The following is a 25,349-nucleotide window of genomic DNA, read 5'->3' on the forward strand; positions in this document are numbered from 1 at the left end:
ATAAAGAAATAATCTTTCAGGAGTATAAAATACAGACATATTAATTATTGAACAATATGTGCAGGGATATGTTAAGTAGTAATTCTTGAAAATCAAACAGGATAAGTGTTCCTGAATGCGGTATCAAGATTGAGTGATATCTATTCTTTATCCAAGTACACAGACAGTTTTCTTTATGCCACCCTCCAGATAAGAACACAGCAAACGTCTATACTATCATCAAGCCGATAGGCACTCTGTAAGGGCTTCAGTAGAGACAAAACAAATGGTGCCCAACTGTCTGCTCATTAAGCTCCAAAAGCCTTGGACAGAAGATCTTCCTCCAAATATTAACTCTTAAAACAGCAGAGACGATTGATGGAGAAGCAGAAGACTCACCAGCGCAGGAGGAGCCTGACCACTATCACACCTACATTTGTCATAGTATAATAAATCTTCCTTTACATCAAACCCTGCGATAGAGAGAACGTCTCTGTTGTGGTGTCCTGAAAGCCTCTTAAAGCACAGCGAGTCCAATCAGAGAAAAGGGCAGAGATCCCGTGTGTGTCTGTCTGTGAGATTGTTTCCACATGAATGCAAACAACATCCACTACTCCTAATCTCCCATGAAGAAGTGCACAACAACAACAGCTCATTCCAGAAGCACGTTATGATGACGTATGAAGTCGAAAACGACAAGAGAGGCAGAAATCTGCAAAACTTTCAAAAAGCAAAGGCTGTAACTCATTTCCTTTACTGTCCACATCCACTTCCTGTCTTTCTTTTAGCGCTCACATTGGTTGCCCTTACATGACCCCTCTGCTCAACAGGACATCATCTCATGAGTATTCATGGTCCAGATTTAGATTTTTGTCCTGTAGATTATTCTAAGCTGTATTGCAATAACGGTCGTGTGTCACAAAATTCTGTTTCCAAATTCTAATTACAGAAAGTATACTATAATCAATGCATCACCAATTGCTGATGCATTATTGCCATTTGCAATCAAAAAGCGAGGTACAGCTTACATCAAACTGCGCGTGCAGTAGCAAAGCCAGAGCAAACTACATTTTCAGAAGTCCGAGCGCTTTATCAGTTGACAACATATTTGGTGTAAAAAAAAAAAAAAAAAAAAACACCAAGTTTACCTGGCATTTGTAACAAATAAGAGATATCTCGGGTGTACTATGACATCCTCTCTACATGTCTGCCTGTGAATGGAGCTGTGGCAAACAGTCATCTAAAGGTGGATTACGTCTGAATGAGAGACCGCTGTCACCACAACACGTTCAGTGTTTTGAACCCCATTTCTATAAAGGCTTAATTCAATAAAAGTTGTTCATAGAGCCTTTGCTTACCTTGAGCAGGTGAGGTCCTTTTTGGAATGTCTATTGTATCATCAGCTGTATCCTCATCTTTCCTTCCTGGAAGCAACATTAAACATTAACATCAACAAAAATGCCAAAACAATCTGCTGTTGACACCGAGTGTGATGGCTGTTTCAGACTGACACATGCGCTGTTAGTACATGTGTTCTGATTTGGTTAGACACGTGCTCGTCAGGGCAAACATGAAGATTTAAAAACTACAGTGCACTTTCTACAAGTGTTCCGCTATTAAGAAATAGGCCATGTTAGTGCTAGTAAAACATTTCTGTTATCTAAGCCATGATCCTACTGCACCCACTCCAAGACAAAAGTACAAAGCAGAAGTAAAGTGCATAGCCAGGTAAAGAAAGCTTACCTTTGGAAAACCACTCATCTGCAGCCAGGCCGAAGGAGGATGTAGGGCAGGGAGGGGAAAGAGAAGAGCAGCAGAACAGGAGGAAGAGAGAGCATTTAAGTAAAAAGGAAAGCAGCCGTAATTGAGTCACTCAGTAAACACCTGTTTACACCCCAAAAGCAGCACTGCCACCACACAGAATCAGCATGTGACATGCCATGTATGAAGGCCAGATAAAGCAAATGCAGGGAAACGCCCAAACCAAACAATTTCATATTCACATAAAATTGTACATCGAATGTATTAATAACGTACAAGTGTAGAGTAGCTACAAACACATAATAACTATCTGCAGCAGTCTGAGTTTAGTTGTGCCCTACCACCTCACCACTCACTCTTATATCATCAGTCACTATCTTCTAAAAATAAAGAGTCAAATTAGAAATAAAGGGAAAAAAATAAAACTAAAAAACTAAACATTTGACATATTTATACCAGCATTAACACATGGTTGTTGCAATTGACTTTGTAATACAAAGCCAGCAAATTGTAGTGGGGGCTGTAGTCTGACAAAAACAAATCAATACTCTCGGTGAAACACAAACAGAGCAGCTGAAGAGAGGATAAGATTTCTCTAAGGGGGGGAGGGGTTAACATTCCTGTGCTGATGACTGGCTTTGTTTGTGTAATGTGTTTGTCTAAGATTGTGTGTATGTGCAAGTATCAGCTCAGTGAGATGATGTGACCTCACCAAATGCTCTCGATACTGAATGAAAACTACGCTATCTCTGTCTGTCTAAGGCACACACCTTTGCTCTTGCGGGAACCGAAGCAACTGCCCTTATTGCTGGAGTAGGCGGGGCCTTGGTGGTTTGGTGTGGCCTCCAGGTAGCGCTCAGGGTTGGGGATTTCACGGTGCACTTGGTAGGACAGGTTCCTCAGCAGACACACACAGTTCTCTGTCAACTGCAGAGATGGAGAGAAAGTTAAGAATCAAAACGCCGCCTTTCTCATTGTAAATTCACAGGTAAATGTTACTGAACACACAAAAGCAACAAGGATCAAACAAAGGTGTCAAAGGATTTAATCAATCAGAAATCCACATACCTTGTTGTCCACATCTTTACAGTCAATCTGGGACTTGACAATGTACATGAGCGAGTCGACCAATCCCGTGCACTCCCTGAGCTTCCTCCTCGCCTCACTTCGCTCTGAACTCACATTTCTTTAATCGAGAGGAAAGTTAAAAAGAGGAGAAAGAAGAACGCAGATTAGAAGAGGTTAAAGGGGAGCGGAAGGAGTCTGCTATAGTGACTACAAAAGGATTCCAGCACATAATGCCCGAGCACACCCCCATTAAGTTTGAATGAAACTCCTGTTAAATGTACTAGTTTACAAAGAGAGTACAGTTTGACAAGATCGAGTTACATCTCTGGGCCAATTTTCTCAACTGCTCTCTGACTCAGCCGCACTTAAAAGATTCAAGAGAGCTGGAAAACTGAGTGTCGTGGCCTTTTGTCTTTTATGTTTCCCGTCGGCAGACACACCCTTTCACATAATACCAGGACACATTCTCTTTCACTGCACAGGGCACTCATCTGACTTCACTACATAGTTTGAGAAGTTTATTTACATGCTGCGGTAGGCACACATTTAAAATAAAAAATGCTGACCGAATCAAATCAGGACAGCGGCAGGAAAAAGAAAAAGAGTGTCCCGGTTTTCAAAAAACAACGCTTGAAATTTGCTAAACTTATTTCAAACAAACGGAAAAAAGCAAGACAATATCTATTTACATATGTAAATAAAATAGTGTTTGACCCTAATCCTCTTCACTAACCTTAGCTATAAAAGAAGCCACATAAGCAGACATTAAACATGTGTGCCACTGTTCACGATATGCCTGCATGACTTCTGGAGCCATAAAAGTTTAACTCTGCCTTCCATCTGTCGTTTACAGTTCGACAGTGAAGTGACACGAAATCATAAAGTGAAACTAAAGGTTAGGTTTACAGTCACAGAGATGAATATTTTCAGGAAAATCCACTAAGTATTAAAACTTAAAGAGGAATTTCCTGAGTAAATATAGTCATTAAATACTCTGCAGAAAACAAGTTCTCTGTCAAAGATCTCCTACAAGTCTTGAATTGGAAAAAAAAAATAGCTTTAAACAGAAATGACACACTCATCGTTTCAATGACCCATATGTAGATAGTGGCTACCACATGCCCAAAACTGGCTATAATTTATACTATAATTAAGGCACTCATATTGCTGCGTGTATACATATCCATTAAGGCAAAACAAACTGCACTCATAATGACCTTAAATTAACCACTAAACCCAGCAGTGCAACTGAAGCTTCACTGACACAAAATCTCTGCACAACACTCCCCGTCTATTTGGCAACAATGAAGAGAGCGTTCTTGTTTGTCTGAATATTGTTAAGTGGAATTAGAAATGGACAAAAGCTGTAGGAGCTTGGCATTCCCACTCCGTGTGAGCTCTACTCTTCAACTGGTCTGAACAACGTGAGCTGAGAAATTGCAGAGTTTGGCTGCAGGAAGGCCAATTACAACGTGCTACAATTGTCTGGGTCAAAAGGCGTAGTGACCCAGCACTAACTATGTCACAAACATGCTAGTACAACCGCCCAATTTTTAAGAGATTGTTTAGCTCTGGCATCTCCTGCGTAATGTCAGGCTGAAATTTTGAATTTATTCATTTAAAAGGGACAGTGCGGTTTAACATAGTTCAAGTGCAAGACATGAAACTGATGTACCGCACATAGGTTTATAGCTGCTGCTAATTTTCAACAATTGTCTCTTGTTGGGCTTACAATCTAAATAGATACATTTTACAATAAAACATACATTTTCATAAAACCATATTACATCATGAATACAATTACAATTAATAGACAATAATTTAAAATAAAATTAAAATCATTAGTTAAAATGACTACAACTTTGATTTCCCTTTAACCACACTTTAACCTTCAGTGTAAAGGATCTAATGTCTGTAATCAATTTGATATCGGTTGGAAGTGTGTTCCACAGGTGGCAAGCCTTTATAGAAAAAGCTGACTGACCGAATGTAGACCTGCGATATAATATCTTGCAGTTGCCGTTCACCTTACTCCTAGTAATACGATTACTATCTTGTCTCTGGATGTATCTATTGAGACACTCTGGGGCCACCCTATTTATACATTTAAAAACTAATTTAAGAAAACACAGATGATTAAAACTCTTAAAACTAAGTAGATTATATTTCTTTAAAATGTGACAGCGATGCCACCGAACAGATTTTTTTTATCCATTATTTTTAAAGATTGGTTATATAAGGATACCACAGGCTGAATTGTAGATGGTGCTGCTTGGGTCCAAACTGTCATACAATATGAAAAATGAGAAAATATCATAGAATGCATAAATAACTGAGCTGCTGAAGTGGGTATATAGTGCCAAGTTAACTTAAAACAATTCAGATGCTGTCCAGACCATTTCTGTAAATACTGAACTTTCTAAATCCTCCAGATAAGATGCGTTTCCACACCTGCAAGTAACCCTTTTATAATTAGACTTATGGCTGAGGGAAATCACAGATAACAGAGACAGGCCTGAACATACTGTTTATACTAGAAAAGTCAATGCCCCACTGTCCTCTGCTTGCCCCCCTCCCAGTAATCTCTGAAATTCCCTTCCTGTCACCCCACCCTCCCCTCCTGATAGCTCAGTTACTGGGCAATTTTTCTTTTCTTTGATATATAACTGACATTTAACCCAGAAGTGTTTATATGTACTAGTAATTAGAGTAAGAGTCTTTAACATGAAAAATATCTTTGATGCATCACTCCAATATACTCACTTTTTTAAGTCTGAATTTTTGAATCTGCTTGGAGTTTTTGTTCCTTCTACAGAAAAGATTGTTTTAATTAAAACATGCTTCTCCTACACATGTATGTATTTACACATAGCATCTTATAAAGACCAAGTAAATAGAGCTCTGATTTTTTTTTTTTTAAAGAAAAAAAGTTTTGAGTTTAATCTGACTGAAGACATTTGTCTTCAGTATTTTTTTTTATTATGACTCTACCATCATTCTCCATCTTCACTATGCCTACTCCATGATGCATTTCCTGCTCTTCTGCTCTGTTAGCGCATCATTGCTTCCATCCTCCCTCACACATCCCACTGCTCTGTCAGTCTGTTGACCTGGCAACTTTCCACTTTCTTTTCCCAGCTACATATCTTGCTTCTCTAATGTTGCTTCCATCCTTCCTTTGCTCCATACCTCAGGCAGCCTGCTGTGTTGGTGAGGGCAGTCTCCCATTCAAGATGTCTGGGCTTGCAGTTTTCCTCCCCACCATCTGCTCCGTTGCTCCCTCGCTCCCAGCCTGAATGGGGAACCATCACCTCGTCGGAGAGGGCGTGCAATGCATGGTCCACAATCTCCATTTTCACAGAATCATGAGACGACAAGTTCCACAGCGTTCCTTCAGGGGAGAAGAAGAAAAAAAATGTTTGTTTTTTTTAAAACATACAAAAAAAAAAAAAAAAAAAAAAAAAAAAAAAAAAAAACCAAACCAGACGAGAAGATTCAGTGAGAATTTTGCACCTTTCCTGCAACTGATATCACTGAGAAATTCTTAAAACTTTGTAAATATTGTTTTCTAATAAAGCACAAATATATTATTACTATAATGGACTGAGCCTTTGTGTGGTGGCTACACATGCAAGTGTGACTGGTCCCAAAGGAACGAGGAAGAGTCTGTGCTGCCTGACTCAACTGAAATGATTGGAATCACCCAATGACTGATTTTTGCACATTAGTATAACAGTTGTCATCAATATTGGAGTACTGTAACACCTCGGTGTGTGACAGAAAATAAGAAAATATGCAATACACCCACTTTATTTCCACACAAGTTTACATACATCCTACAGTCAGTTCAGGGTTTTTCTTGGCTCAAGCAGGCCTTTGTGGGGTGACTACGCTGGCTTACTCAAAAGAAATGTAAGTGTTTTTCTTTTACATCATAAAAAGTTGAGTTTAAGCCTGAGTAAATTAAACATTAAAAACACTGGTTAAAGATTTATCACAGCCTTCGTAACATTTTCTTTGGGGGAGGGCCAATGTCGTCCATGAGTGCCAACATTTTTTATATGCAGGATATACCCTGTGGACTATATTTTGATCATCATCAAGTCTTCTTGTGTTTTAAACTTAAAAGTACTGAAGGTTTCTGCAAACTCAGGAATCCTATAGCAAATGAATAAACCGAGCCCTTCCAAAAAATATTTTAAAAACGCTGGGCTGGCTAATAAGTAAGCAGGAGCTACATTATTTCTTTTTGGCACAATGCCAACTTGATGTGGCTTTTGATCCCTCTTAGGTTCAAGACATTGGCTGTCCAAGGTTCATTTGCTTTACTTTTGGTTGCATCACTCCCTCCCTTTTTCTGCCTCCTGCAACAGAAGACTTCCCCCCCCCCCGATAGTTTTTCCATATTTAGCTACCAGGAGTTTCCATGGAAAACAAAAGCCCTACCGACTTACTATTTTGGTTGTGCAATGTGGAGATTTGGTCCCAGAGGCAGACAGAGCTGCACTGTGAAAGCGAAGCTAACATCATTGTCACATTAAACCTTGGCAGTGTCATCAATTCTACAGCCATAACATTATGAAATAAATGTTGATTGCACAATGAAAAGCAACAATGTAGCCTATTGCCCATTTAAAATGCACAGTTTAAATAAGGTTGTATGACAGTTCTATGTATTAGTACAAACGTTAAATAGACAATCTGTTTTAAATCCTGACCTGACAAAATTTCTCTTTCCTTTGTGTACATTTTATATTAAAGTTTATCTTGGTGTAGGATTGTGGAGCTTTTGCAGGGAGCTGCATGGTTCTTGGTGGGATTGCTGCCAGTTGGCTAAATTACTTCTGTTGGGTTGCAAAGTCATGTCCAATAGCTGTCCAACTGGTGGCAATTGTCAGCTTTATCTAGTATGAAAAAGCTAAATTGGCACACATTAACTAAATTAATAATAGCCACCTTAACAAAAGTAAACAACCACACTGAACAAGACTGAAAACAGAGCCCAGGATCTCTATGCACCGTGTACCTGTGATAACGTCTGTCAGATCCTGGTCATGAGTCTTCCTCAGCAGCCTGATCAGAGCCGGGACGCCATCGCAGTTCTTGATGGCAATCTTATTGTCTTGATCTTTGCCATATGAGATGTTCTTTAGTGCGCCACAGGCTGCGTAATGAACCTGTAACATACACAAGCACAGCTTAATGGGCCATCAGCCACGATGGAGTGGTACTTGAAGGCATCGATTTCAAATGCATGGAGTGTGCTAGCAAGAAACAGTCATGACCTCGAAACTGTACTACACGCATTAAATAGGTCTTGGCAGAGCTCCTCATACGAGTAATTACTACAATTAGTGGTAAATTAGCAGGCTGCATTTTGTACACATTTACACATTAAAGAAATGTTAAAGGGGAGCTATTATGCTCATTTCAAGACTCATAGTTTTGTTCTTGGTCTCCACTGGCGTAGCTTTTCATAATGCACAGTTTAATTAATTATATATAAGGAAACTTTTTTTTTTTTTTTTTTTTCATCCAGTTGCTCAATTTTACTGGATCCTTATATATTAATATTTTTCAGAGTTAGGGAAAAACAAACAAACAACCAAAAACCTATACATGCTGCCGGTGTTCTGGGAATCCATCCTACCTCACAAAGTAGGGTAGGATCGGGTAGGAAACAACTACCCATTGTTTCTGCATACGCTGCGCATGCAGACAACACAAAACCCAAATTTACTTCATTTTTAAAGCCATTGTGAATATTTGTTATGGTTAGGGTTAGTCAGAAGTCACCATCACATTATCATATGGGTAGGACGATTTGCCAAAGTAGGACAGTTTCTCAGAACACCGGTATTACAACAACAGAAGGTGTGGCTGATGTATTTAGCCTTAAGTAAAAAATATAAGGTATGTCTAAAGCTGCTAAAGTAATAGATGGTAGCAAACTAAGCTAACAGTTTATCTGCATAAAGACTATTTGTAACTGCGTTATATTTCCATTTCTAAATGTGTTTCTATTGTGGTTGAAATGCAAACAGCCTCTTAATTTCACTTTAATGTGGCTACAATTCTTTCTGACAACAAGAAAGCATCATCATTGGGGATGACCACAAGCTAGCTTGTGGGATGCTAGCTTGTCCAAGAGAAGTAGCCTAAATTTCAAACTTGGCATCTTTAATTTGAGCAACCACCTTTATCACAGTACATATTTGGTTAGAATATCAGATATTTACAACATGGTAATTATGGCCCATGAATATACAATACTTCAATAATAGTATTTATTAGTGCCATTATACCTCAACTATTACTTTGTTTTGTGCATTTTGTCTGTATTAAAACTTGTATGTATTATATAATAATAAATGTATGGCTAATAATGTGAAAACCTACAGAAAAAGAAGAATTGCACAATGGTTTGCAACATTAGAACATTTGTATCTGATTTATAATCAATGGTGGTGAACTCTGGTGTTTATGACAGAAAAAAATAAAAATGAAAAATGCAATACTTCCACTTTATTTCCACTAAGTTAACAAACGTCCTAGAATTTTTTCTCCGCTGTTGCTTTGAAAGTTGTAATAGTCTGCATTCCTGGACCATTTTTTCATTATATTATACTTAATGTGGACTCGTTTTTCCATACACACAAACTTATTGGATGGACTCTTTAAAACCACTTTCAAATGTTTAGAAGATGCATTTGCAGTGTGACCCATTTCCTCAGTCAGCAAGTTATCGCGCACACACACACCAGACTTCAAACCTGTCACTGGCCACGGAGCACGAAATGTGAAATTAAGATGCTTCTTTGCCTCGGGACTGGAATGCATGATGTGGTTTCCTTGGTAGTGCCCTTACAAACATCAGCAAAATTTTGCCACAACTAGACCGAAATGAAAGGGAACTGGAGAAAAACCACTGAATGTTTCGGCCAAAACCGGATTTAGAACAAATGTCGCCCTCCAGGATTTGAAGTCCAATACATGCAGCTTGTTTATAGCTCACATTCATTCGGTATTACAGGTAAATCTACAGTTCACCTTGTCCTCACAGTTTAAAATACACTTCATCCCTTAAGCTTCGCTTTTAGCCCAATCATAACAACCTTCCAGAACAGCAAAGAGCGAACAGAAAGCCTTGGAGAAAAACAACAAACTGACCTCTCTGTGTGGGTTGTCGAGCATAGAAACCAGTGCTGGAATGCCTTTCAGACGACGCACATCGGACTTCACCTGCAAATCAAAAGGAGGGATACAGTGTGAATGGGCATTTGTTATATTATTAAATAGAAACCATGCAAAACAATTATTAAATCAAGAATGAATAGACAAGCAAGGGCCCAAAACAAGGATACAGAGTAACAAGTGAGAAACACTGAAAATCATTGAAAAGACAATAAAAACCTCAAGTATTTTAATCTGTGAGGGAATTTCCCATCAACATTGAGGGGAAAAAGCATGCACACAAAATACAAAACAAAATACTTCTTAAGCCCTTGAAACAATCAAAAATGGCTCTGTCAGCTCGTGCTATTTTACAAGTTATTATCTCTGATTTTGCCGTTGCTTATATTTATAAAGCTTAGTGACATGCTCAAAATTTAGCTCTGGTCTGTTCTATTTGTTTTAATTCACGTCTCAATCATTCCTGCACTGTGCAAACTACCACGAATTAAAATTAAGTGAGGGAAAAAACATTTTAGTTAGAAATAGAAATAAAAACGACACTTTTATAAAAGATGAAAACCAGCTGAAAAGATATCATGTGCTTACAAGATGTGCTTTCAACATGACTTAAAGTCCACTACTTAAAAATCAGCCCTGTACATATCCAGCTGACATTATAATGAGAAAAATTAAACATTAAATCTAGTGAAAAAAATAATATATAAACATATAAAACCTTACAAACTTTATAACGGTGAAAAAAAAAAAAAAGAAAAAAAAAAAAAAAGAGAGAGCTTGCATTGTTTTCGGATCCTTTACCTTATCATTCTTAAAGGTGAGATGCTGCAGATAAGCAGCTGCGTTGCTCCTGACGGGATCCAGCCTATAGTTGAGCATGGCGATGACCTCAGGCAACTCTGGCTGACGCCAGCCACCGGGGCCAGAGCCTTTCCTTAGAGTGCTGTCCAATGAAGCCATGCTCCCTCTTTCACCCTGAGCCAGTGGTGCACCACCACCCCAGTAGTAATCTCCTGCACCGCTCATGTCACCATCCAAGAGGCCCTCATAGCTCCTGAGAGGAAAAAGGAAGAGATCTGTAAAGGCTGACACTAAAATATATTATGGAAAATCAAAGATCACACAACTTACCCAGTCCTGCGAGGCGGAGCACGAGGGTAAGCATGGGGGTTGCGGGGCACAGTGCTGTAATGCATTGGAGGTGCCATGCCATAGTCGGGCTCATCAAAGCCCATACTGCGTTGGTCATCCTCCAGACCGTATGGCTCTGGAACAAACCTTGGAATGGAGGAAAGCTCCATACCACTTCCCATAGGCCCAACCTACACAGAGACAAAGACTGTGATCCAAAAACAACTGAAACTATGGCTGCACTCTAAAATACATTTTCAGTGGCTTGTGTCTGAGCTTGGAAACTCAGACATACACATTATGATAACAGTACAATTAATTGGTGGGAAGGGAGTGTTGGAGACAGTTTGAATTCCTTCTTATGTTCTCGCTGTCTCGCCAGAAAAATGTGTCGTGTGTAAAATTCCCGCAAAGTAAAATTCTGCCAAGAGAAAAGTGCCAGAATAAATTGGGCAATGATTGCTTAACACACCTGTGGCTGAGCAGCATAGGGGTCCAACTGGTTCCTGCTGGGGGCTCTGTAGTTGGGATCTAGAGTCCTATACCCATCTGGATGAACCGGTCTGGAAAGGAGGAGGAGGTTGACAATGAGACAAAACATTATCATGGAAAAGTTTAAAAACAATCTGCATGCCTTGAAGCCTAGATCAACAGGAATTTCATTGAACATGTTACCTGTAGCGATCATCCATGTGAGCTCCCCTGTTGAGGCTTGTATAGACCTCAGATGGAGGTCCAGCGCGGTAGTCGTCATAAGGTCCCACTGGAGGTCCGTAGTGGTAGTTTCGGGGCACAGTTTGAGTGGGGTAGTCCATTGGCACAGCAACTCCAGGGCCCTGCCTGTAGACTCGGTCCGCAGGTGTAGTGTATCCACCTGTCACGGAGCCTCCACCATCCATTGACAGTGTGTCTGACACAGAAGGGATGACTGTGCGTGTGGTGGTAGTCTTTACTACTTTCTTTACCTTAAAAGGGGATGACAAGACAGTAAAGAGATGAGATATCAACGCTGACTAATTACAAGTATGAACTTTTCTGCTTTACAGAGATAGCATCCAAAGCAAACCTTGCAATAAACCAGAACAAAAACAAGAATGAACCAGTTTGGCCAGAATGCCACTCTTCCCCTTGTGTTACAGCTGGAAACTCCTTCGCAAGAAGTGACTACTATTAACATCTAGCTCTTACTGTGGTTTCTGTACGCTTCGTTGTCCCATCTTCACTGGTCTCCACAGACACAATAGGTGGCATCTGCTGGGGTTGTTCCTCCACCGTGAATGTCTCCTGCACCACCTGACCAGGCTCCATCCTGAACTGCATACATTTGGATACATTTCAGAGTAAGATACAAATGTAGGTTACACACTCAGTAACCTTGGATCAACACTATCTGAAAGGTGCTTACGTGATGTGTCCCGTTGATGTAACCCTCGTTCAATGTCAGCCTTTCTATGTCTGCATCACAAGGAATGCGGCCGTTCTGTAGAAATAGAGGAAGAAGAAAAAAGTACACATGACATGGCCCAACACACAAACTAAATGAAAGAGTATGTAGCCATGAGCAAATATGGACAACAGTACTGACAGAGCAGGTTTTCCACATATATTGAGCAATGTGCAATACACATATACATGCTTCCAAGTTTTAAAAAAAGAATAAACAAACAAAAGCGAAAGAGTCGCAACCATCGCCAACTTTCATTTTAACTTATACCATCAATCGAGATCAAATAAAGTCATAGAAGGCTTAACTCTAATACCTATTTTCACTTTAAAAAAAAAAAAAAAAAAAAGTGTAATTTTTTTATTTATAATTTATATATATATATATATATATATATATATATATATATATATATATATATATATATATATATATATATATATATATGTATGTATGTATGTAGGTGATGGTAGAGAGAATAGGTGAAGAAAGCTAGACTTGTAGAACTCAGACTTCCTCATGCAAGTCACCACCATCTACATTGCCTGTCCAGGAGTGGCAATGGGTGTGGTGTACTTTCTATTCCAGCCACAGATGGAGCCCTGTCTCTGTTACTACAGCAGGTAGTCACTACAAGGACACAACCAGGAGGGTAATTGCTCAACTCTGATTTAGAAATATGCGTCATACTGATAGAAAAGCCGTAGTCTCAAATTTACACAAGAAAAGATGTGAACACCATGCTGAAAAATGTGCTGGTTAGAGGTGCAATAAAACTGCAGCCAAGCTCTTACAGGCAACACGTAGATAAGCAAAACAGCCTTGTGATGAAGGCTCAGACAGAGAGAAGATCAGAAAGTACCGAGCAGAGGCGAGCGTGTGGGAACTTGTCAGTAAAGACTGAGGTTGTAGTGCGCTGCCTTGAGAAAGTGGCAGAGGCATGTTGAAAGCCTCTGGGCTATAGAAACACAGAGCAGCGATAAGAACTAGAACAGACTACAGTTCTCTTCTGCTGTCACTGCTCTTTATTAGCCTGGGACTGAGAAGCGTCCCACTGAAGGCATGCCACACATGCTACAGTGACAAAAGACAGAAGGAAAATAAGGAAGAGACCAAGTTTAATTGGTATGTTGCAAAGGCCTCCTCAGGGCCAAAAAGTGTGAGCAAGGACACACCTGCTCTTTCAGGCATGCTAAAGGCTGTACAATCAGAAAGCGAAAGAATGAGTGAGCGTAGGCATCTGTGAGGTAAACTCAGAGCATGAAGTCACTCTGAAACAGGTAACTGACTCAAGGTGTGTGAGTGCATCATTCTCGGAAATCAACAGTTTTACAGAGAATTTCTGACTCAAAGTCTGACTGCGGCCCAGGCAGGGCATTGGTCTCATATGAAATCTGCTGGTTGTTACTGCAAAGGTGAAGTCTTGTTTCTGGCATAACAAAATGAAATATTCATTTAAACAGAAAACACATCTGCATACTAAGTAAGACATATTTTTTGGTACAGGAAGCGTTCTGCTCTCTTTATTTTTGAGCAGAGTCTGGGTGCATGCAGGTAAACAGGGGTTTTCCTGGATCACAATAAGCTTCTGTATAAGCATGATTAGCCCGTCTACTTTTAAGGAAAAAGGTCAAAGTTACCTGAAGTGAGAAAATAAATAATTTTCCTGTTATTTTGGACCATTTATTTTTAGTTTGAGTAAAGTAGACCTCAGATAGTTTAAAGAAAAATCTCATCCTGGTAATTTTCCTTTGGTGGAACCCAAAACTTCTTTGGAGGGACAGCAGAGTATTTTAATATTCAGAAAAAATGCTCTAAACTGCAGGTTTTAGATATCACCCAGAATCAAATGACTAGTTCATTACCAGGCCTCTGAATAACTTCAAGACACGTTGAGGTCATTTTGCCATTTAAATCAGCTGTGTTGAATCAAGGACACCTCTAAAACCTGCGGGACACCGGCCCTTCAGGCCTGGAGTTGGACACGTAAAGGCTAATGGACTAGCTAAAACACAATCTTGAAAGCAAAGGCTGTTGTCAGTTTAGCTTGCATTTGCAAACATTAACTGATAACTGATATCCACAGGCTACTCTGGAAATCCCCTCTCTTACAAATTTCCACTGTTCTCTAAAGGCTAAATAAGCACACTATCCAATTTTTATATTTATATGTCTTTCTATTAGAAGCCCATTCTGGGCTTCTAATAGAAAAATCTGGTCCGGGCTTTGCTGCTTAGGCTGCTGCCCCCATGACCTGCCCCCGGATAAGCAGAAGATGGATGGATGTTTTTCTATATTTTTTTTTTTTTTTTTTTTAAATATAAATCAGAACAACAGAGAGATGCCTTTATATTGTAAGGTAAAGGCCCTAGAGTAATACAGAGAAAACCCCTACAATCACTTGGCCCCCTATGAGCAAATGCTTTGGCGACAGTTTGAAGGAAAAACTCCCTTTTAACAGGAAGAAGCCTCTGGCAACTCTGGAAACAAGTTGCAGTTATTTTGTAAAACATTGCAACAACTTATAATTTGTATTTATTTTTTTCTTTTATCTTCCCCCTGAGATGTCTGATAAATGTAATAATGCATTAGTCTCACTGGCATAGTTACTTTGGCCAATACTGGGATGAACAATATTTAAAATGATTACGCAAGTTGTTAAAAAAAATAGTGGATTTATAAAGATGTTTTTGTTTGTTTGTCTTCTCAGACTTTAATTGTAATTCAACCCAAAATAAATCAAGAAAAAAAACAAAGACAAAATATCAAATAAGACTGTTCTGCATGCAAACACATTGGGTTTGTAAGGTGGATGGAAGGATATGATGATGAGGATGATTAGACTTATGCTGAATGAGGAATGGGTGGTTTACTGAGGAAATGGAGAACAGGACAGATGGATGATAGGAGGAAATGTGTGAGTAAAAACTGCGAGGAGAAACAGCAGGTGTAAAATACCCCCTCGGAAGACTTTACTGAAAGGTGTCTTCGCTTGACTTAGCTTAAGTTCGAAAACTCAAGCAGAATTCAAGCAGTTATCAAGAGTCCAGTTAGATTAAACCCAGAGAGGAGGTATGTTTAACCCCAGTCCACACAGAGAGGATGGGGGTGACCGTGAGGATGAAACTCGCTCGGATTACAGATGAATCCAAGGGGTGTTTCGATGGAAAACAATGCGTGAGGGATGGTGGTGGTAGGGCGGGGTTTGTTTGGTGTTACCTGCATGTTGGGGAGGGGGCGGGGCAAGGTGCCAGCACACGACCTCCGCTCCTCCTCCAGAGCTCGGCTCAGCATCTCAAACTGCCTCTCCTGCTCCCGCACCGAGGCCAGCAGGGAGGCCGTACTCGCACACTGCTCCATTCACACGCTGAGAGCAGAGCACAGGACAGGAACGGATAGGACAGAGTCAACACCAGAGAGCAAGATGAGATACAACCAACACCAGGATTTAACAAAGAACAGACAGAATCACCCAAGTACAAAACATATAAAAAGAAGAGCTGGCACAGTGTGCCTGGAAAGTGCTAATGAAGTTGATATTTAGAGGCTAAAAAGCAGCTGGAGCTGACGCAGGGAGGCAAAGCGAGGCGAGATCAACGAGGGAACAGGAGCGAGAAAACGTGATTAGGTTAGAGCATGTGTGAGAAATGCTGCAAGGATGAGCAGTAAAAAGAAAGCATATTTATTTCATTAAAAAAAGATTATTCAATTCAAACTCAAGGTGGAACCAGCAAAGCAGCCATGGATGAAAGCTCCCATCACCTTTTTTTTTTTTTTTTTTTTTTTCCTTTTTCCCCTCCACCTACTCCTGTGCTGGGTTAAAAATAATAAGCGCGATGCATGATGAGAGAGAGAATTACAGCGTGTTTTCAGCTGCAGCGTGTGGAGCTTGTTAGCACTTCCTCACTCCAAAAATGCAGATGAAGTGAGAAAGGAAGAGGGAGATGAGTGCGAGAGCAGAGAGAGGAGATATCATGAGACAAGAGTCATGCCAGCAAGTTAAACTAAATTTAAAAAGCCTGAGGTGTTTAAAACTCTCAGGGTGTGACCTCCACAGCAAGGAGATGACAGAAAGTCCTGCATCCCTGACGAGGGAAAAAGTCAACATGTGTGAAAGCACTGTTCAATACTGCCATGACAATGATGAATACATGCAAATTACCTAGACAAGTCCTCTGTATTTAACCTCATTAATTTACCTGTTAAATTATTGTATGGATTGTGGGACAAGACCCTGCCACTTTTCCAATTCTGACTGACCACCTTTGTGTCTATTACACAGTTACTCTAAAGGGAGTCCGGGCTAATATTGCTATAGGAAAGCAAACTATGCTTTGCCAGTTTGCTGATGTGTTAAACAAGGGGGGCTCCAAATCGTTTTAGTTAATGCCCCACATGCAGCTTTACCAGTAAAACAATGATTTCATAACAAACAATTTAAAATAGCAACCCTCAAAGGGCATGTATACTCTAAAAGGTTATTAAAAAGCTGAAACTGTAAGCCCAAGTGTAACACACCCGCCTCTCCACTTACTTGTAACTAAAATAAAGCATCATCTTTGCTAAAATATGTCTCATTTAAAGCGTGAGTCGTAAAAAAGAAAGAAAGAGAGATGACATGACAATATATTGAGACATGAAAAACACTTTTTACAACAGTAAGTGTGATTTTAAAATCATCTAATTTTTTCCACATTCATTGCATCTGCCCTCATTACATGTGCATTTACAGTGGAAAGGCATAAAAACCCTCACTCCGAAGTAACCACTCCAATGCAGGTATTTGCTACTCTTACCAAAGACATCCTGAAGGAAGTCCTAAAGGGATGCTTCCCATACACAAATTACCTAATAAAAAACTGCCTTTAGTTCTTGCTCGAGTCTCTAGCTCAGTTTAAGATGTTTGCTTCTTTAGTGCTATTGATTCACTATCCTGCTTCATTAAAAAAAAAAAAAAAAAAGTTCCAATGTTAAAGTCTATTTCTGCCACAATCTGATTAATAGTCACACTATAAGAATCTCAGAGAAACACAAGCTTGAATGGCTTTCAGACTTTAAATGTAAATAATCTTTTTAACTAGAACTTCCTGCTGCTCCTACTGTGCTTTTAACTTTGCAACCATGGTGGGTTTACCAGTTACTTGAATATAAATAATATTGTCTGACAAAGTAAAGATGAAACCTGCAACATGCTCATACAATTAAAAATAACCAACAGATTTATATAAAACTTTTACTTATGTAAGCAATAAATCCTGAGCAACAGAGAAAAGTGCTAGCAAAGAAAAAAGCTGTAGCTGCAAAGGAAAGTAAGTACAAAACTTGTTGGGGGGGGTTTTAAACATAAACTTGGATTTTATGAAGGAAATGCATCATGAAAAACCACAGATGACCTAAGCCTAAATTACAGAGGCAAGATAAAAAGGAAAGGTCCTTCTAGCCCAAATTAGGACAATGACAAAGTCCTTTTTCTGAGACGCTGACCCTCAGCAGGGACACTGGTGAGGAAGGAATGAGGAATTTAGGAGATGATTGCTTCAGCAGTGTCTGTCTAATAACGAGATGACAGGAGTGTGGCTCTTCTCCAACCCAGAGCAAAAACTGTTTTGTACCTCAAAGTTCACTGAGTCATGTAGATCAAATCTGCTCTCCATCCAAATATACAAGACGCTTGGAGCAAACAAAGACTCCAGTCAAAAGCCCGAGCGCACACTTACACCAGCACAAGTGTGTGTTCACATCTGTGTGAGGGCGAGTGTGTGAGTGTATGTGGGTCAGAGACTAAATAAAGGTGGCAAGTGAGTCCGGCTGACACCGCTTTTATCCTTGAATACTCAAACAGATACGCAGCTGCTTTAGGCAAATTTAATGCTGTTTAATTTTGTTCCCTGGAAAAGTAAATAGACACATTTCTGAACAAACGCATATGAGCCGCACAAAAAAAACACATGCACACACACACACGTCCTGCCATTGTCATACATTCCACAGTAAGATTTAGCGTGTCATATCCTGTCTCAGCTGTTGGAAGCTGTCCTAAAAAGGGAGCCCTTCATTCTTTCTTTTGTGCGCTCTCATCTGTCTTCGACAACAATGTTTTCCCCCCCAGACAAACATTTAAATCTTGGAAACGGAGCATAGGCACTGTTTTTTTTCTACAACCCAATCAGGGCGTCCGGGGCTCACAAACTAACAGATGTTTTAGTGTCAGAGTTTCTGCCAGAGGTACCTGATACATTTACCTGGTACATTAGTTTACTTCACAGTTTTTTATCCCAACTGTTCAATGTTCCTCAAAATAAATTTAGATGTTTAAACCTTAGAAATACAAAGGAAATCAAGTCGACTTGTTTGAAAGTAAGAGAACAGTCAACACTAAGCGACATTAAACATCTGCCATACATGCATTGTGCATATAGTCAAGACCCATTCCAAACGTTCTGATTATCATACTTTAACCTGTGCGTAAGACTGTAAACTAATGTGATATTGTGTGTGCAGTGTGTGACACAAAGTGCTAGCACCAGAACCCTTCCTTGCAGGTTAACATAACGTGCATCAACGATGCTCCAGTCGAGTTGTTTTCTTCTCAGTCTACTCTCATTCAGCCTAAATACAAGTGTCCATTTTCTAAATTTCTAGAAACCCACAACCAAGCTTCTGTCCTCAGTTCTACTTTCCACCTTGCTTCTTTACAACTTTGTATCACAGAGAGACAGGTGTGCAACGTCTTAGAACTTCGTACATTGATAAAATAAGCAAATAATTAATTTAACAAACTGGTATTTCTAGTGCTAACCAAGCAGCAACATTCAACCACTAATGGTAACAGGAGACTAGGCGAGCCAACGGGCATGGAAAATATTGATGGTAATGCTGTATGGTCTCGAGGGTAACAACATCCTTGTCAGAAAGCCATTTCTGTTTCTCTAAGCCTCAACAGTTTTAGTGTAGGGATCTTTTTGCACCACTCCGCTGAACTTTATAGATGAGCTGTGGTTCACCTCATATATCAGCTTTTAGAATCTGAATTTGCCTCATATCTTACTTTTCCCTAGAGGCAATAATAACAAGAGCTGTGTTAGCCCTGTGACAGCCTGGCAACCTGGTCAGGGTGTGTCCTGCTGTTCACCCTATGACAGCAGCAATAGGCTCCAGCACTCCTGAACCAGGAAAGTGAAAGAAAATGGATAAATGAATGGATGGTTAAAGGCCTCATCATGTGATCATAATTTGATCTGAACCATAACGAACGGAAAGTTGCTGTTGTCCCTCGGTGGGACTGTAAAATGGTACAACACACCACTGTGGTTGCTACATCCTCCTTCCTGATGTTTATTTTCAGGGAGCAGTCTGTCATGTCTTACAGACACAAAAAAGCGTCATATTATATATTATTACTATGTACTTGCCTAAACTCTGACAATTATCTGAACCCGGCATTACAGAAAATGGAAATCAACTAACATCACAAAAACCAGATAACACCATGGTTTAGGATGTTCTTTGAGGCTTTGTCAAAAACATCTACACTTTTTGTTAGCACTGATGAAGATTGAGCTTCAGTGTAATGGACTTTCAGATGCACACGGCCTCTACAGCCATGAGAGCCACACCACTAACATTCTTGTGGCAGGAAGTAGTTCCTTCTTAAAGTTTAATGGCTTTTGCCACTTAAAGTCTGGCCATTATGCTTTTGTAATCTACTGTAAGGCCATTAGCAGCAACGCTAAATTGTATCTGCTAATGGGATAGACTTGGAATTACACTGCTAAACCACTTACTACTCAGCCAGAGCTACCACACAACACTCACACACGCGCGCACACAGTTTGTGTCCACTACTCACTGCAAACTTGCTAACAGTTTGTTAGTCTGGAGAATTGCCTTATTATCATATGCTATCACGGCTATTTGAGGGAGTTAGTCACTGGTGGTTGTGGCAGGCTGAAATACACCCTGTCCCTGTCTATGCGCGCACACACAGCTGAGGTGAAGCTTTGGTAAAATGCTGTTGTGGCTTGGCCAAATGCTCTGCTGACTCAGCCTCATTTGAATGGTCACTCAGAGATTTGGCCCGTGTGTGTTAGTTTAGTTTTTCCTTTTTTTGTGTAGCCTTGGCTCACATCCAGCTACTACCACCTTTCCCATCAAAGTAAAACCATGTACCACCCCCTCTCCACACACACACACACACGCGTATACACAGCCCACCATGTGGTGTACAGCGTGGGCACGCTGTGGAGAGCACACATTCACACACACCCCCACACACTTTGCAGGGACCACCACAAGGCCAGCTGCCCAATCTGCACAATACCAGTGTACTATTCTTGGTGAGAAGGAAACGTGCAGCCCCATTTGAGCGGAGGGCCATTTAACTGCAGCTCGAGTCTAAAAATGAGCAAATAAGTTCAAATATGTGGACGTGAAGCTGGAGCTAGGACTACAGAAATGTTACCACCAGTTCTTGGGAGTTATTGGCCTTGCCCCAAAAGAAAAAAACAAAAACTCAGTACTGAATTTTTTGGCAGGTGGGGTTTCATTTAATCACGCATAAAATAATATTTTGTTTACCAAATGGCTAAAAATGACAGGAAAAAGCACAGACGTCTGTTAAATCGGGTAACAGACTCTTTGTGTTAACTACATGCAGACCAACTGCGGTTGCATGTGTAGCTGCCCTTCAAAGACTCATTTTGAACCAGGAAAAACCCTGATACTGATAGGATGCCATTAGTCACTGTAATACATTTTTGTTGTACTGCTTAGTCTCAAAAGCAGCATTACTTTAATAACTACATATCACTTACCTCTACTTATAATATAAGGTGGTATCAACAAATACAATATTTATTTTTGTCATATTTGTTATTCATTAAGTCAAAGTCAAGAAATTTTCTAACAACTCCAAGAACGCACTTTGAGTCCAACACATTAACTTTATATCATATAAAACAGATGGAGGAGTGACCTCTACCTGCTTGGTTTAATACAAAGCCAGTAGAGGTCAGTTAATTAATTAGTAATTAACTGAACAACAACATACTCTACAACTAGTGCAGCCTGCATGCCAATTCCAGAAAAGACAAGAAACCCGTGGAAAAAATACTTTAAACTTCTTTTAGCTCTAGTTTATGTCACAGAACAGAATCATTTCCATCTGCGTTAGCTCGTCTTTCCATCTCACCAAAGCTGACTAAACCTTCCTGAAATTAATAAATAGAGCTGGTAACTAGAAAAGAAACCAAATCAATCAATCAAAAGGCCACTCTCTGAACAAACTGAGGCTGCTCGATTATGGCAAAAGTCCTAAGTACAGCAATTTTCATTGATACTGGCATTTAACACAATTACTCAGAGACCTTAGAGTGATTTATTAAACTTAAAAAAGAACGCACTTTCCTTTTTAATTAAGTGACTATCCCTGAACTTTAATTAGAACTGGAATAAAATAAAAAAAACGACATAAATAAATAACTGAACTGAAATAAACCTGCCACAGAGGAGTGGCAAAAGTACAGAAGAGAGAGATGTGCTGAAGGGCAAAACAGAACTTCTTTTGTCTTGTTTAATTAATCTGTGGAATCCAAAATGGGATGGAAATTAAATTCAACAACAAACATTTATAAATTAAATTAGATTTTATCGTGAGTCAACTAAATGTCATCAACTCATATTCTGCTGTGTGCTCTGTGATAGTGCTAGATTTAATTAAGCCTCTGGATACCCCGACATATCGAGCTTTTTGAATCCAGAAAAGACATTTGCCCATCTCAAGTGGCCGATATTTATCTGTTGTGTCGCATTACTTCACATTGGCTAAAGGTTCAAATGTTAACAATTGAGAATTTTTGTTTCTCTCACAAAAACAGGGGTGGGAAAGATTACAAAGATACAAAACTGTCAGCCAAATGCTGTTAAAGAGTTGTACCGTTAGGACCACAATTTTCCAATCAGTGCATCCCTGAACCTACCTGTAAAGGTTGCTCAAGATTCACCCACATAATTTTAGCTTTAATCAATATCACTACCAGAAAACACAGAAATCATGCATGGGGCAAAATATTCCCTCTTAACTGCTTCACTAAAAAATGGTCACACAAACTAAAATCCAATATTCAGCCATTGGTAAAGATTTGCCACAAGTGAACCGCAAACAAGCACGCAATCACTTCTAAATTGCTGTCATGAGGTTCATAAACGTGCAAACCAAACTCAACCTTTCCAAGAAAATAACCACCAGCACAGAGGGAGGGTGCTGTACGGCTGTTTTGCTTCACAGCTTCATACCCTGTACACTCTGATTTAACCCATTATCACACATCTCCCATGCACACCCAGCTGAAGTTTAAATAAAAACAGACTGCAGGTGTGACTGCTGGAAATAGACTGAGGAAGAGAGACATGTGGGGAGACATGGAGGAGGAGCAAATATAAGAAAACCCCAGCTTGTGTGTGTGTGTGTGTGTGTCAGTCAAAGGGACACACCCATGGTATTTCTCTGAAAGCCCGTCATTACAGAGACTCACAAATGATAGCCCTGGCTAAAACAACTGGCTGAGCAGCAAGACTTCAGCCTCCACAGACAACATGGTTAGGAGCAAGAGAAGTGCCCAACTTCAGATTTTACTTTTTTCCTGTCCCTCATTTCTAAATCTTTCGGAGAAGGCAAATCACAGCAAACAACTTGTTCAAACTTGTCCACAATCTCCTCCATCTCTGCCCCAACAAACTCAAACAGATATGCCCGCAGGGTATGAACAGGAATATGTCAGGCATGTCCAATCAGCTGACTGTATCAAACTAAATCAACAATCCAGTTACTTTAGATCAACTCTGAAAACACTAACTTATGCTGGTCTGTGTGATATTAATGTTTTTCTTAACATCACAACGAAGCCACATGAAGCAAACTGAAAGCTCAAAGCTCACTCTAAACAGGGACACACACACCTGCTCCCTCTGGCAATTTACTGTTTTACCTCTGTAAATAAGTTGTAAAACAGTAAATTGAGAAGACGTCTATGTTGTAAGCGTCTGCACAAGGGGCAGAATAACTAAGGAACCAGCACACCTTCCCGCCTGCCTTTCCAGCCAGCCACCTTACCACACCCCGTCCAGACCTACACAACAGGTTCTTGCTTTTGTCCTTGGCTGCCGTTGATCCGCCACCACAACAACCAGCACCACAAATCCCGTCTCTCTCCTCCTCTACCTGGCAAACCACATCAAAAGACAGCTGCAGAAACAATAAACAGTGACTAAAATGAACGAAATTAAAAGCACAAGCACACACCGTAGGCGCTGGAACACCTGGAAGCGCCAAGAGTCCACCGAGAATGGGCGTTTCAGGTGTAACATAATAGGAAATTGATAAGCCGAGATTGGACTTTGACTCCACTAAAAGCTACGATGCGGTCAGCCAGGTGCCTGGCCACTTCCTTGTTCTCTCTCACCTGCTCTGGATAGCCCCCTAGCTAGCTCGGGGAAAAACGGCAATACGAAGCTGTTCATTAAAACCTCGCCGTTTTCGTAAACAGAAGATTCGACGTGTAATGTAATAGCACTGCACACCTTCCAGCTCACCAAAACCACAAACCATTCAAACCACAAAGTCCCGTGTTTACGGAGTGCATAGTACGTTTATACCCTTGCCTCTCCAGTTCAAACCTTCATGTTATGAGTTTTCTTAAACTTTCCCCGAGCCTCACTCTACAAGAGTTATTCATCAAGCCAGTGCTAACGTAATTAGCTTCTACTGCGCCTCACTAGCCTGCTAGCGCGGTGTCTACAACAATCAAGTTCACTAAGAAAAACAAAACCTGCCTTCAACAAATCCTAAACACTTGCATCGAGCAAAAGGCAAAACAAAATAAAATAAACACCATAAGGCAAACCATTACCGATCCTGGAGACTGTTAGGTTTGTTTTGCAAAGTCCATAAGTATTTGAGATGGGAGATTCAGGCCTAGCCTAGCTTAGCCTCTGCCGCTGTCGCCGCTGCTGCGCTGACACGATCCAAATATCAGAAAGAGTTGGGATGAAACAACAAAAAACACCTCTACGTTATCGAAGGTACGCCCTAAAAGAGAGCACACGAACTGAGCGCCGCGGAGCGAGAGCACTCAACATAAAAAAGGGGAAAACACCCACCTATACAGTCTCCTGTCTGCCTGGCTTTGGCTTGTTGTTCACTTGTCTCAGCTCTTCCTCCTCTGCTGGGGGGAGAGGTGGGGGCGAGCTCCCGAGAAAAAGAGAGCAGCATCGAGGAGAACAGACAACAGCAGGATAGCTTCATGTAATAGACACAAAAAAACGGTGTAGTAATATTTGTTGACAGTATGTCTGACTCCAAATCAATACTAATGATTTATTTTATTCATGTAATAATATAAAAAAGCTTCTGTTTGTCTCCATTTAATTTGCTCTCTTCCATTATAAAGGAACAAAAAAATGAATTTCCATGGGAACTCGCTCCAGCAGGTGAACTTTCAATCAATCTGTCAACTTTCAATCTGTGGAAATTTTTGGAGGATAAAATTCTATGATATTTTATCCTCCAAAACTGCAGGTGACATTTTTGGAGATCTCCTGTTGCCCTCATGTGGTCATAATGTTATAGTGCTGAACTTTATTTACTCTTAGGTCCCTAAATATTTGGAAGATTTTTGTAATTTTTCCCCTTTAATTACATTTCCCTTATACTTGAAGGGGTTTAACAAAACGATTGCGTTAACTTCTTAGGAATTAGCGATTTTTTTACGCATTC

General features: G+C 40.1%; 1 protein-coding gene across 1 annotated transcript in view; it reads right to left on the reverse strand.

Moving 5' to 3' along the window:
* ctnnd1 (catenin (cadherin-associated protein), delta 1) overlaps positions 1-24,785 on the reverse strand; it is a 31,571-nt gene extending 6,786 nt beyond the window's left edge. The window contains exons 1-15 of the mRNA XM_085355167.1: positions 24,734-24,785; positions 15,797-15,944; positions 12,539-12,613; positions 12,322-12,447; positions 11,809-12,098; positions 11,606-11,696; positions 11,134-11,324; positions 10,804-11,056; positions 9,979-10,050; positions 7,835-7,985; positions 5,998-6,199; positions 2,809-2,926; positions 2,511-2,667; positions 1,723-1,740; positions 1,338-1,403 (exon numbers count right to left, since the gene is read on the reverse strand). Of these exons, the coding sequence (XP_085211293.1) occupies positions 1,338-1,403; positions 1,723-1,740; positions 2,511-2,667; positions 2,809-2,926; positions 5,998-6,199; positions 7,835-7,985; positions 9,979-10,050; positions 10,804-11,056; positions 11,134-11,324; positions 11,606-11,696; positions 11,809-12,098; positions 12,322-12,447; positions 12,539-12,613; positions 15,797-15,937 (1,951 nt within the window). The 5' untranslated portion in view covers positions 15,938-15,944; positions 24,734-24,785. The remainder of the gene's footprint in view (positions 1-1,337; positions 1,404-1,722; positions 1,741-2,510; positions 2,668-2,808; positions 2,927-5,997; positions 6,200-7,834; positions 7,986-9,978; positions 10,051-10,803; positions 11,057-11,133; positions 11,325-11,605; positions 11,697-11,808; positions 12,099-12,321; positions 12,448-12,538; positions 12,614-15,796; positions 15,945-24,733) is intronic.
* Between the last annotated feature and the right edge of the window lie 564 nt (positions 24,786-25,349).

This window comes from Diplotaxodon limnothrissa, linkage group LG6, assembly GCF_057381915.1.
Source record: "Diplotaxodon limnothrissa isolate DT_005_m linkage group LG6, D_limnothrissa_male_GT1.1, whole genome shotgun sequence".
NCBI classification, from domain to species: Eukaryota; Metazoa; Chordata; class Actinopteri; order Cichliformes; family Cichlidae; genus Diplotaxodon; species Diplotaxodon limnothrissa.